At 37.0% G+C, this 14,434-nt stretch overlaps 2 protein-coding genes across 2 annotated transcripts in view; one reads left to right on the top strand and one right to left on the bottom strand.

Moving 5' to 3' along the window:
• LOC118371013 (regulator of G-protein signaling 17-like) overlaps positions 1 to 14,434 on the top strand; it is a 373,137-nt gene that overhangs the window by 287,509 nt on the left and 71,194 nt on the right. The window lies entirely within an intron of this gene.
• LOC118376196 (oligodendrocyte transcription factor 3-like) lies at positions 11,977 to 12,775 on the bottom strand. The gene has a single exon (XM_035762881.1). The coding sequence runs from the start codon at positions 12,724 to 12,726 to the stop codon at positions 11,977 to 11,979; it is 750 nt and encodes a 249-aa protein (XP_035618774.1). The 5' UTR covers positions 12,727 to 12,775.

Raw genomic sequence — 14,434 nt, 5'->3', positions numbered from 1 at the left:
GCTCCGGTACCATTTTCCGTGCGGAGAGAACAGTCTATGACTAGGGTGGCTGGAGTCTTTGCCAATTTATTGGGCCTTCTGCAGACACCGCCTGGTATAGAGGTCCTGGATGGCAGGAAGCTTGGCCCCGGTGATGTACTGGGCCGTCTAAATAAAAACAAATAATCAAAGAAATTCAATAATGGTGTTGGAAAAACGGTGAATCTTCACCTCCCTCATGAGCATTCCCATCTATCACTGTACTGTCACAGCAGCACTTGCTATAAACAAAATGACTTTCATTCACAGAGGTGTTATCATCATGACAATCAGCTGATGGATCTCCAGCAGGGAGGGATTTTATTAGCTGCAAAACTGTAATTAAAGGAAACAAAGGGAGTTGCATGGAGAGAAAACTACCAAGTAATGTGTAATTCACTAGCAACCACATGGGTTATTAGGCCAACGTAATTACTTACTGTTTACCTCCACAATCTCAGAGACAATGTTAGAATAAATGTCAAATCAAATAAATTCAAACAGACTCAAACAAACTCTCAACAAATGACAAGAGTATTATATCTCAACCCTCAAACTACCGACTGAGGTCATTTTCATCCCAGAGGCATATTTTTTATAATACTGTATCTCAAATGTGTTTTATTCAATTGTTTCAATTTTCCATGACTCTCTGAAAACCCATAGTGTGTATTGGTGTGTATTCTCTGAAAACCCATAGTGTGTATTGGTGTGTATTCTCTGAAAACCCATAGTGTGTGTTGGTGTGTATTCTCTGAAAACCCATAGTGTGTATTGGTGTGTATTCTCTGAAAACCCATAGTGTGTGTTGGTGTGTATTCTCTGAAAACCCATAGTGTGTATTGGTGTGTATTCTCTGAAAACCCATAGTGTGTGTTGGTGTGTATTCTCTGAAAACCCATAGTGTGTGTTGGTGTGTATTCTCTGAAAACCCATAGTGTGTGTTGGTGTGTATTCTCTGAAAACCCATAGTGTGTGTTGGTGTGTATTCTCTGAAAACCCATAGTGTGTGTTGGTGTGTATTCTCTGAAAACCCATAGTGTGTGTTGGTGTGTATTCTCTGAAAACCCATAGTGTGTGTTGGTGTGTATTCTCTGAAAACCCATAGTGTGTGTTGGTGTGTATTCTCTGAAAACCCATAGTGTGTGTTGGTGTGTATTCTCTGAAAACCCATAGTGTGTGTTGGTGTGTATTCTCTGAAAACCCATAGTGTGTGTTGGTGTGTATTCTCTGAAAACCCATAGTGTGTGTTGGTGTGTATTCTCTGAAAACCCATAGGGCTGTATTGGTGTGTATTCTGCTAAAAAAACATGTTCTACTGAACATTTGATATAAATTTGAGAATTCCTATTATATCCTCCAATGTTCTACATTTGCAACATACAACATTGCTATAACGTTTGGTTTGAAGGGACTTTGAGGATTTGATTATGCTTTTTGAAGCATGCTGCCATAGCCCCTAACACTCCCATTGTTTCGCTAACAGCCATGCTAAAGCACCATCATTAAGTTTGCAGATGACACAATGGTAGGTCTGATCAACAACAACGATGAGACAGCCTATAGGGAGGAGGTCAGAGACGTGATCAAGATAAAGGAGATGATTGTGGACTACAGGACAAGGAGGACCGAGCATGCCCCCATTCTCATTGACAGGGCTGAAGTGGAGCAGGTTGAGAGCTTCATGTTCCTTGGGGTCCACATCACAAACAAACTAACATGGTCCAAGCACACAGAGACAGTCGTGAAGAGGACAGGAAGAGGACCATCGAGAGCATACTGACTGACGGGTTGCATCACTGCCTGGTATGACAACTGCTCAGCCTCCGACCGCAAGGCACTAAAGGGGGTAGTGGGTACGGCCCAGAAAATCACCGGGGCCAAGCTTCCTGCCACCCAGGACCTCTATACCAGGCGGTGTCAGAGGAAGGCCCTAAAAATAGTTAAAGACTCCAGCTACCCGAGTCATAGACTGTTCTCTCTGCAACCGCATGGCAAGTGGTACCGGAGCGCCAAATCTAGGTCCAAGAGGCCTCTAAACAACTTCTACTCCCAAGCCATAAAACTCCTGAACATCTAATCAAATGGCTACCCAGACTAAAGCCCCCCCCCCCCTTCAAGCTGCTGCTACACTCTGTTATTATTTATGCATAGTCACTTTAATAGCTCTACCTACATGTACATATTACCTCAATTACCTTGACACCGGTGCCCCCACACATTGACTCTGTACCGGTATCCCCTGTATATAGCCCCGCTATTGTTGTTTTACTGCTGCGCTTGAATTATTTGTTATTTTTATATCTTTCTTTTTTTTAGGTATTTTCTTACAACTGCATTGTTGTTTAAGGTCTTGTAAGTAAGCTTTTCACTGTAAGGTCTACTACACCTGTTGTATTCTGCGCATGTGACTAATAACATTTGATTTGATTTGCTGTGGGGTAAGTACATAAAGAAAACTGAGCCATATTTTTGGTCATTGTCTCTCAGGATAAATGGATTGCTTATCGCAATAAAATTAAGTATATTTTTGGTGTACTGCCCCTTGATATGGCAGTAGTTTTTACAAAATTAACATGGCAAAATGTATATTTTCTTCAAAATTCAGAAAAATAAATTATACCACGATCAAATCATATGAATTAAATCAGCTTTTTAGTTCTAATGTGGATTGTATTTTGAAGAAAAACTACACATAAGGGAAGATGTATGTTGTTGTTTAAGCAAATTGCCTGTAATTTAACTGGTTATATTTTATTTGAGATAACAGTCCAAGTATGTTAAGATGAGAAATATGTTTATATTTTGACATGATTGTTTCTTTTTCCAACAGTTTGTTCTTATTGGTAATCTAAATATGTTGGTAGCTTGAGGGTTAAACATCACATCTGGGTCTGAGTGAAAGTTGACTCCAGGTAGTTGCATCTCAAGGGTAATCCCACAATATGTGTCACGCCCTGACCTTAGAGAGCCTGTTTATTTCTCTATTTGGTTAGGTCAGGGTGTGATTTGGGTGGGCATTCTAGTTTTCTATTTCTTTGTTGTTCTTTGTTCTTTGTTGTATGGTTCCCAATCAGAGGCAGCTGTCTATCGTTGTCTCTGATTGGGAATCATACTTCGGCTTCCTGTTGTCCACCTGAGTTTTTGGATCTTGTTTTTGCACAGTAGCTGTATAGCCCTGCATAACTTTACGTTCTTTTATCTTTTGTTGTTTTTGTCACTGTTTCAGTATTAAATATCATGAACACTTTCCACGCTGCGCTTTGGTCTCATTCATTCAACGACGGACGTAGCAATATGTTTGAAATGTATTCATGATTAAATTCTTTATTATATACAGTACAATGGTCAGATTATCCATATGAGTCCAATATATTTTCTGGAAACATTTACAAAATGTGCATGCACGTGAACTCACAATTTGGAGAACAGGCAATGTTACTACTTATAGTGCAGTAATGATGGTGGAACGGCACATATTATGAACTACATCATGAAGTATGTCTAGAAAAGTATAGCAGGCATATAGTATCAATGGATATCATTAATATCACCATTTTAAGCAGCCTGTGCAGAGGTAAGTACATTTTAAGCACATTTTGCTGGCACATTTTTCTCACACAACTGGACTGTCAATGTTCTTATACTGCATGATAATTGACCACGTTTCATGATAATTAGGCAGCGTTCTTCTCTGGCACAATCTTTAGAACTAAATATTTGAATGCTTCTTCTTGATGGGAAATTGCAACCATCGATATAAACCCCATCTGGCATGGACAGTCTAACCGTAACTGTTTGTATCCTTAAGACAAAATGTAAAAATAAAAAAACTCCCCCTTTCACTCTCCCAACCTACAGCACTATGAGGAAAGAATTTGGCCTTTCCAATGACAAGGTTACAAAAGGCTTACTGGCTCAGTTACATGCTCGAAGAATGGCAACTGAATGCATAAACTTTTGCGTATAGGACACTGTAATCCCAACAAGTCTTCTGATGTGTTTCGTTCCCCATTCCCCCAGGAACAATTCACTTGTAATCTCCACAAACACAATCTGTTTAGAACTATCTGATCTGCAATGCGCCGGTGAAAGGACTCAAGGGACATGCCAAAGCATTTTCTGATCCCATGGAGGTTCATGTAGCATTTGTTTCAGGACACAACAGTTCGATAACATCCCATCGAATTATGAAATCATTTATTAAGCACATTGTGTGATCAGAAATATGTCGTATTACTAATGTATTTGTTTAAAATATACAGATGTAGGATCTTCATTTGATCACTCTTTGGTTACTGAGAATGTTCTTGCACTGCAGAAATTCCTAACTTGTAGTGTATTCTAGTTTTATAAAAGGCTTCCAAAGTTTGTCATTTCCACTTTGAAAATTCAGACTTGATTTGACCTAACAAAAAATGTGTCAACCCAAACAATGAGATCCATTTATTATATTCCACTTAGTAATTCTCATTTCATATTGCTGCAGGATTATTCTCCTGCTGTAGCTAACTGGCTCAAATTAAGATCCTACATCTGTAGGCCTATAGGACGTTTAAATATATTTACATTTACTAAACAAAAATATAAACTCAACATGTAAAGTGTTGGTCCCATGTTTTAAGAGGTTAAATAAAATATCCCAGAAATGTTCCATTTGCACAAAATGCTTGTTTCTCTCAAATGTTGTGCAAAATGTTGTTAGTGTGAGTATATGTCAGGTGTGAGCACACCTGACAGGTGTGGCATATCAAGAAACTGATTAAAAAGCATGATCATTACACAGGTTCACCTGGTGCTGGGGACAATAAAAGACCACTCATTTTAGAGAATTTGGCAGTACATCCAGCTGGCCTCACAACCGCAGACCACGTGTAACCACACCAGCTCAGGACCTTCTCAACCGCAGACCATGTGTAACCACACCAGCTCAGGACCTCCTCAACCGCAGACCACGTGTAACCACACCAGCTCAGGACCTCCTCAACTGCAGACCACGTGTAACCACACCAGCTCAGGACCTCCTCAACCGCAGACCACGTGTAACCACACCAGCTCAGGACCTCCTCAACTGCAGACCACGTGTAACCACACCAGCTCAGGACCTCCTCAACCGCAGACCACGTGTAACCACACCAGCTCAGGACCTCCTCAACCGCAGACCACGTGTAACCACACCAGCTCAGGACCTCCTCAACTGCAGACCACGTGTAACCACACCAGCTCAGGACCTCCTCAACCGCAGACCACTTGTAACCACACCAGCTCAGGACTTCCTCAACCGCAGACCACGTGTAACCACACCAGCTCAGGACCTCCTCAACTGCAGACCACGTGTAACCACACCAGCTCAGGACCTCCTCAACCGCAGACCACGTGTAACCACACCAGCTCAGGACCTCCACATCCGGCTCCTTCATCTGCCGAATCGTCTGAGACCAGCCACCCAGGACGCTAATGAAACCGTGGAGTATTTCTGTCTGTAATTAAGCCCTTTTGTGGGAAGAACTCTTTCTGATTTGCTGGGCCTGGCTCCCCAGTGGGTGGGCCTGGCTCCCAAGTGGGTGGGTCTATGCCCTCCCGGGGCCCATCCATGGCTGCACCCTTGCCCAGTCACTGGATATCCATAGAGTAATGTCTAATGGATTTCTTTAAATTTAGTGATTTTCTTAAATGAACTAAAATTGTTGAGTTATTGTTATATTAATACTTTCCCTAATATCAACCGTTGGAAATGTGGGTGGTGTTGGCTAGTTCAGGATACATGCCATTCTAATGTTGACAAGTTGGAGACATTATTTTGGGAAAGTTAAGCCTAAAACGTAGGTCTATTGTGCATTATTCTTCATTATCTGGTATTTAGATCAATGCTCTCTCTTAACATTTCTGTCAACACAAAAAAATCACTATGAGGATGAGCATGAGGATGCATGAGGATTTTGTATAATTCATTCTATAAAATTGGTTTATCTATGTAGGCTACATACAGTATATATAGATCAATGTCAATAATGGCTCAAATGTGGATTCTGATGGGATCAATGAATTTATGCTGGTCAGGTCTAATAAGATGCTTGTGTTTTTCTTAATTATGTTACGATAAGTATTACATCTTAGATATATATATATATATATATATATATATATATATATATATATATATATATATATATATATATATATATATATATATATATGGTAGAAAACTCCAAAAGCAATCAAGGACTATGCCCACACATTTTCTGCAGATACTGCCAGATAACCAACATTTCTACTGGTGTTAGTTGCTACAACAAATCTCTCCTAACCCCCATTGGGTGTAATGTGTATTCAGAACTACTTCTGCACCTGTGAAATGTAGTGGACGTTCATACAACAGATTATAATAGGCCCACATGTAAACATTACTAACTGCACTGGATATTATATTGCCAACCTGAAAAACAAATACTTTGCTCTCACCTCACCACAATGAATTAACAGAAACAAATAAAAGTTAGCAAGGATCTTACTTTGTTAAGCGGTCATTAGGCCTTCCTCTTATGTGGATCTTAAATATCTATAGACTGTCTACAAACATTTTATATAGTCTAGATAAGTTAGGTCTACATAGTCTACAAAATTATCAAAAAGTTACATTACAATTCAGGCATTATTGACATACTGCATGATTCCAATCACCCAAGGCCTACATAGGCTACGAGATCTAACCTATATTTAGACTTGGCTTTAAATCTATGAATAAATAGCCAAACCTATATGTAGATATGGCTTTAAATATATGAATAAATAACCAAACCTATATGTAGACATGGCTTTAAATCTACCAATAAATAACCAAACCTATATGTAGACATGGCTTTAAATCTACCAATAAATAACCAAACCTATATGTAGACATGGCTTTAAATCTATGAATAAATAACCAAACCTATATGTAGACATGGCTTTAAATCTATGAATAAATAACCAAACCTATATGTAGACATGGCTTTAAATCTACCAATAAATAACCAAACCTATATGTAGACATGGCTTTAAATCTACCAATAAATAACCAAACCTATATGTAGACATGGCTTTAAATCTACCAATAAATAGCCAAACCTATATGTAGACATGGCTTTAAATCTACCAATAAATAACCAAACCTATATGTAGACATGGCTTTAAATCTACCAATAAATAACCAAACCTATATGTAGACATGGCTTTAAATCTACCAATAAATAACCAAACCTATATGTAGACATGGCTTTAAATATATGAATAAATAACCAAACCTATATGTAGACATGGCTTTAAATCTACCAATAAATAACCAAACCTATATGTAGACATGGCTTTAAATCTACCAATAAATAACCAAACCTATATGTAGACATGGCTTTAAATCTATGAATAAATAACCAAACCTATATGTAGACATGGCTTTAAATCTATGAATAAATAACCAAACCTATATGTAGACATGGCTTTAAATCTACCAATAAATAACCAAACCTATATGTAGACATGGCTTTAAATCTACCAATAAATAACCAAACCTATATGTAGACATGGCTTTAAATCTACGAATAAATAGCCAAACCTATATGTAGACATGGCTTTAAATCTACCAATAAATAACCAAACCTATATGTAGACATGGCTTTAAATCTACCAATAAATAACCAAACCTATATGTAGACATGGCTTTAAATCTACCAATAAATAACCAAACCTATATGTAGACATGGCTTTAAATCTACCAATAAATAACCAAACCTATATGTAGACATGGCTTTAAATCTAACCAAACCTAATAAATAACCAAACCTATATGTAGACATGGCTTTAAATCTACCAATAAATAACCAAACCTATATGTAGACATGGCTTTAAATCTACCAATAAATAACCAAACCTATATGTAGACATGGCTTTAAATCTACCAATAAATAACCAAACCTATATGTAGACATGGCTTTAAATCTACCAATAAATAACCAAACCTATATGTAGACATGGCTTTAAATCTACCAATAAATAACCAAACCTATATGTAGACATGGCTTTAAATCTACCAATAAATAACCAAACCTATATGTAGACATGGCTTTAAATCTACCAATAAATAACCAAACCTATATGTAGACATGGCTTTAAATCTACCAATAAATAACCAAACCTATATGTAGACATGGCTTTAAATCTACCAATAAATAACCAAACCTATATGTAGACATGGCTTTAAATCTACCAATAAATAACCAAACCTATATGTAGACATGGCTTTAAATCTACCAATAAATAACCAAACCTATATGTAGACATGGCTTTAAATCTACCAATAAATAACCAAACCTATATGTAGACATGGCTTTAAATCTACCAATAAATAACCAAACCTATATGTAGACATGGCTTTAAATATATGAATAAATAACCAAACCTATATGTAGACATGGCTTTAAATCTACCAATAAATAACCAAACCTATATGTAGACATGGCTTTAAATCTACCAATAAATAACCAAACCTATATGTAGACATGGCTTTAAATCTACCAATAAATAACCAAACCTATATGTAGACATGGCTTTAAATATATGAATAAATAACCAAACCTATATGTAGACATGGCTTTAAATCTACCAATAAATAACCAAACCTATATGTAGACATGGCTTTAAATATATGAATAAATAACCAAACCTATATGTAGACATGGCTTTAAATCTACCAATAAATAACCAAACCTATATGTAGACATGGCTTTAAATCTACCAATAAATAACCAAACCTATATGTAGATATGGCTTTAAATATATGAATAAATAACCAAACCTATATGTAGACATGGCTTTAAATCTACCAATAAATAACCAAACCTATATGTAGACATGGCTTTAAATCTACCAATAAATAACAAAACCTATATGTAGACATGGCTTTAAATCTACCAATAAATAACCAAACCTATATGTAGACATGGCTTTAAATCTACCAATAAATAACCAAACCTATATGTAGACATGGCTTTAAATCTACCAATAAATAGCCAAACCTATATGTAGACATGGCTTTAAATCTACCAATAAATAACCAAACCTATATGTAGACATGGCTTTAAATCTACCAATAAATAGCCAAACCTATATGTAGACATGGCTTTAAATCTACCAATAAATAACCAAACCTATATGTAGACATGGCTTTAAATCTACCAATAAATAACCAAACCTATATGTAGACATGGCTTTAAATCTACCAATAAATAACCAAACCTATATGTAGACATGGCTTTAAATCTACCAATAAATAACCAAACCTATATGTAGACATGGCTTTAAATCTACCAATAAATAGCCAAACCTATATGTAGACATGGCTTTAAATCTACCAATAAATAACCAAACCTATATGTAGACATGGCTTTAAATCTACCAATAAATAACAAAACCTATATGTAGACATGGCTTTAAATCTACCAATAAATAGCCAAACCTATATGTAGACATGGCTTTAAATCTACCAATAAATAACCAAACCTATATGTAGACATGGCTTTAAATCTACCAATAAATAGCCAAACCGATATGTAGACATGGCTTTAAATCTACCAATAAATAACCAAACCTATATGTAGACATGGCTTTAAATCTACCAATAAATAACCAAACCTATATGTAGATATGGCTTTAAATCTACCAATAAATAACCAAACCTATATGTAGACATGGCTTTAAATCTACCAATAAATAACCAAACCTATATGTAGACATGGCTTTAAATCTACCAATAAATAACCAAACCTATATGTAGACATGGCTTTAAATCTACCAATAAATAACCAAACCTATATGTAGACATGGCTTTAAATCTACCAATAAATAACCAAACCTATATGTAGACATGGCTTTAAATCTACCAATAAATAACCAAACCTATATGTAGACATGGCTTTAAATCTACCAATAAATAACCAAACCTATATGTAGACATGGCTTTAAATCTACGAATAAATAACCAAACCTATATGTAGACATGGCTTTAAATCTACCAATAAATAACCAAACCTATATGTAGACATGGCTTTAAATCTACCAATAAATAACCAAACCTATATGTAGACATGGCTTTAAATCTACCAATAAATAACCAAACCTATATGTAGACATGGCTTTAAATCTACCAATAAATAGCCAAACCTATATGTAGACATGGCTTTAAATCTACCAATAAATAACCAAACCTATATGTAGACATGGCTTTAAATCTACCAATAAATAACCAAACCTATATGTAGATATGGCTTTAAATCTACCAATAAATAACCAAACCTATATGTAGACATGGCTTTAAATCTACCAATAAATAACCAAACCTATATGTAGACATGGCTTTAAATCTACCAATAAATAACCAAACCTATATGTAGACATGGCTTTAAATCTACCAATAAATAGCCAAACCTATATGTAGACATGGCTTTAAATCTACGAATAAATAACCAAACCTATATGTAGACATGGCTTTAAATATATGAATAAATAACCAAACCTATATTTAGACTTTGCTTTAAATCTATGAATAAATAAGCAACATATATTTAGATTTGGCTTTAAATCTATGAATAAATAGCCAAACCTATATGTAGACATGGCTTTAAATCTACCAATAAATAACCAAACCTATATGTAGACATGGCTTTAAATCTACCAATAAATAACCAAACCTATATGTAGACATGGCTTTAAATCTACCAATAAATAACCAAACCTATATGTAGACATGGCTTTAAATCTACCAATAAATAACCAAACCTATATGTAGACATGGCTTTAAATCTACCAATAAATAGCCAAACCTATATGTAGACATGGCTTTAAATCTACGAATAAATAACCAAACCTATATGTAGACATGGCTTTAAATATATGAATAAATAACCAAACCTATATTTAGACTTTGCTTTAAATCTATGAATAAATAAGCAACATATATTTAGATTTGGCTTTAAATCTATGAATAAATAGCCAGACGTATATTTAGATTTTAAATCTATGAATAAATAATCGACAGGAATAAATGTCCTTAATTGAGGCTATGTTGGATACATCCTGACATGGTATGGACAGGCAATGCAGCATACATGGGTCATCATATCCGTTTTATTGACATTACATCCAGGAACACTGGGTAATAATAAATATTTCATTAGTCATCAATACAAAAATAAAGACGCGGGGTCTCCGGACATAAAACATTCTTTCCAGCAAAACAATCATGCAGCCATGCAAAAGAAGTTCAACATATGGACAATAACGCCACCGCAAAACTAAAAGTATTTTCAGAATTCTATGGAGTCATCAAGAGCCATATTATTTCAACCTTTCCGAACTTAATATATAAATCATACAATTTTCATACACTGTAGAATGCGATTTCACCATCCTTGTTACAAGGAAAGGGCATTCTTCACTTTCACAAATGATGCCAAAACAAACATTAAATTTGCATGTAACTTTTTTCACCCTTTCGGGTGAGCAAGTATTTTGTGCTACGATCAGCTTCAGGGCTCCAAACATGAGGTCACATTCAGACATCTCCAGCTTAATGCTCTCCAAACATGAGGTCACATTCAGACATTTCCAGCTTAATGCTCTCCAAACATAAGGTCACATTCAGACATCTCCAGCTTAATGCTTTAGGTTTTTTCACAGAGCGTCTTGTAAGAAACATATTTACATAGCGTGAATGCATCTCTGGTGACACCAAATAAACAGCTACATTTTTACCGTGAAAAAAGTATTTTCACAGGGTCTTTGTTACAATGAGGAATAATTAACGGTTCTCATACGCAAAACAAATAAACATACATACAATGCATGCATGGAGGTCAATTCTTCATGTCCAATTCATAATTTACTGTACTGTACATCTTGACACCATTCTGAATCGAATGTCCCGAATTACTTTATCACATCCTTGTTTCCGCTTGCAAGTCTCGTCAGTCCCGCTGAACTGATAGGAATATGAGGGGGTGGAGGTACTTGGCATATGGGGCACGGGCATGGTAAACCTGCCCAGTGTTGGAAGCCGCTGCCGAGCTGAAGAGGGTGTGCAGGGGCACTCTTCATTAAGGAGTGAGGCGCTCGGATGGAGGTAAGTCCAGGTAAGGTGGTGGTGAGGGTAGAGGATGTGGACGAGGACAGCGCGCTCCCGAGCAGCGGATGCACCTGAAGCGCCGGGTTGCCAGAGTGGCCGCTCACTGTCCCGCAGTGGAACGCAGAATGATGTCCGCCGTAGATTTCTCCAACCAGCCTTTTCATCTCGTCCATGGAGCTGTTGAGCATCAGGATGTAGTTTCTGGCAAGCAGGAGAGTGGCAATCTTCGACAGCTTTCTTACAGACGGACCGTGTGCGTAAGGCATAACTTCCCGGAGGCCGTCCATCGCCAGGTTCAAGTCGTGCATCCTCTTGCGCTCCCGTCCGTTGATTTTCAGCCTCAGATGCTGAATCTCTTGATCGGTCACCTGCTTCTTGAGTTTGTACTTGCTCCCGCCAGATGACGTATTTTCCCCGTGCCTGGAAAGATGCTCGCTCGTCATCTTCTGGAGGAGTTCGTTCTGCGTTGAGGACACTGAATTGAGGTGGTCTCGGAGATACATTCCATCCATGTCTGGTGAGGAAGATCTGCTCGAGCTGGAGTCAGAATGCATTTTATTAGCTCGGATTGGGTAGGAGGTCGCTGCTTCCCTCTGTCTCTGCCTCTATTTTTTAAATCACACTCGATCACCTGCTTCTGTCGTTTGAGTTTGGTCCTTTTTTTGGGATGGAGGTCTATGAGGGCATGAATGGACGCACTGGGCTTGTTGGCCGGATAACTGCGCGTAATCTTATCCCGCGGGTGCACCTCTTCTTGCTCTGTGGTGGGGTAAAAGACTGCTCCGAGTATTTATAGTGCGGTTGAGAAGGGGAACAAAAGGAACCCTCCTATTGATAATAAAGGTCTTGTTAGGATGACGTGCCCATTATACAGGGCGGTGTGCTTTGACTGTCCCATTGACCAAAGGGACATCTATTCCTATTCATTCTAATGCCACCGCGGGGGGAACACTTCAAGCCTGGATAATTTGAAACCAAGACCATTTCAAAACACTCTGCTGCTTTCTAGAAATAATAACGGGTTAGTCTGAAATTATTGTTTCATCAGCTTCACTTTGTAATGTATTTCTGTAAGGCTTTTATTAAAACTGTTTATCACTCAAATTTTGGAAAACATAAAGCGGTGTAACCTAGTCATGCATCGTGTTTTAGTGATTGCGTGTATGAGATCGGCTACAATCTTATCTGCTTCGCTAGAAAATGTTAATTTGCAGACCATCCACAATTTAACTTTGTCGTGCTTTCGAGAGGGGGAATAACATTGATGAGTTTTAGCTGCCGTTTAGGGTAGACTATCAATGAGGGACGCGCAACCAGCGTGATCTTTGTGCATGAGCAGCAGAATATTATAAATTCCATAATACCATATTAATAGCATAATAAGAATATATGTATTTTTTTAATTATTATTTATTTAACCTTTATGTAGCTAACTAATAAAAAATCGATTCAAAGTCTACTCAGCCTCATGGCGTTTCAGCTTAATCAGCAATTAACCTGAACTTCGTGAAAATATAATTGTTTTAGAATTTGATAAAAGCAAAATAAGGTAGCCTCTCACACTATTTTTTACATCAATTAGATCAAATAGTATATAGGATGCTGTCACTATAGCAATAATGACACGTTTGGCGTCTCTCACTGTTCTCAGCCATGCAGGAATCCACATAACATGTTCTCTGCTGATTATAGTGTTATTCAATGTCCTTCCACCTTAAGTACACACCTGCCATAACATGACATTCAGATTGGATAGGAATTTATTTTACCATCACAATTATAGGCCACGTATGACAGCCCAAAATAGTAATCCCGATCAGAGGCCAAGCTGGAACTGGAATGGGCCGGGACGCATGATGCACGACTGCAACAGAATAGGCTATGAAACTCCAATCAAAGACTACATGTGGTTTCCATTTAGTTATACACATTTTTCACACAAATAGACGAAGTGAAATGTTTTATTAAATAGAGGATTTTATTTTATGTTGAAAATATGTTTGAATTGATTATGACAACCACAACTATTATTAATATTATTAGCAATGTTATATCATTAGTCTGTAGTTACTGCTTTCATTCTTGTTGCTACAAATATAGACGTAGGCCTACCCTTTTAACCCCTAAAAATCTCATTACGGGGCTTACTACATTTGGAGGTTAAATTAGACCACCTCCAGAATAGAAACCAAACCGACTTGAAGATGAATTGTCCAAATATAGCATCGCAACCCGTTTTTTTTTAGTTGGTTGGTTTTAGTA

The sequence above is a fragment of the Oncorhynchus keta genome, chromosome 2, assembly GCF_023373465.1.
Source record: "Oncorhynchus keta strain PuntledgeMale-10-30-2019 chromosome 2, Oket_V2, whole genome shotgun sequence".
NCBI classification, from domain to species: domain Eukaryota; kingdom Metazoa; phylum Chordata; class Actinopteri; order Salmoniformes; family Salmonidae; genus Oncorhynchus; species Oncorhynchus keta.
The sequence above is the reverse complement of the archived record's forward strand: the minus strand, read 5'-3'. Positions and strand labels throughout refer to the sequence as shown.

Bases quoted from the DNA above. Each gene is read 5' to 3' on its own strand.
- LOC118376196 (XM_035762881.1), bottom strand. From the start codon at position 12,726: ATGCATTCTGACTCCAGCTCGAGCAGATCTTCCTCACCAGACATGGAT.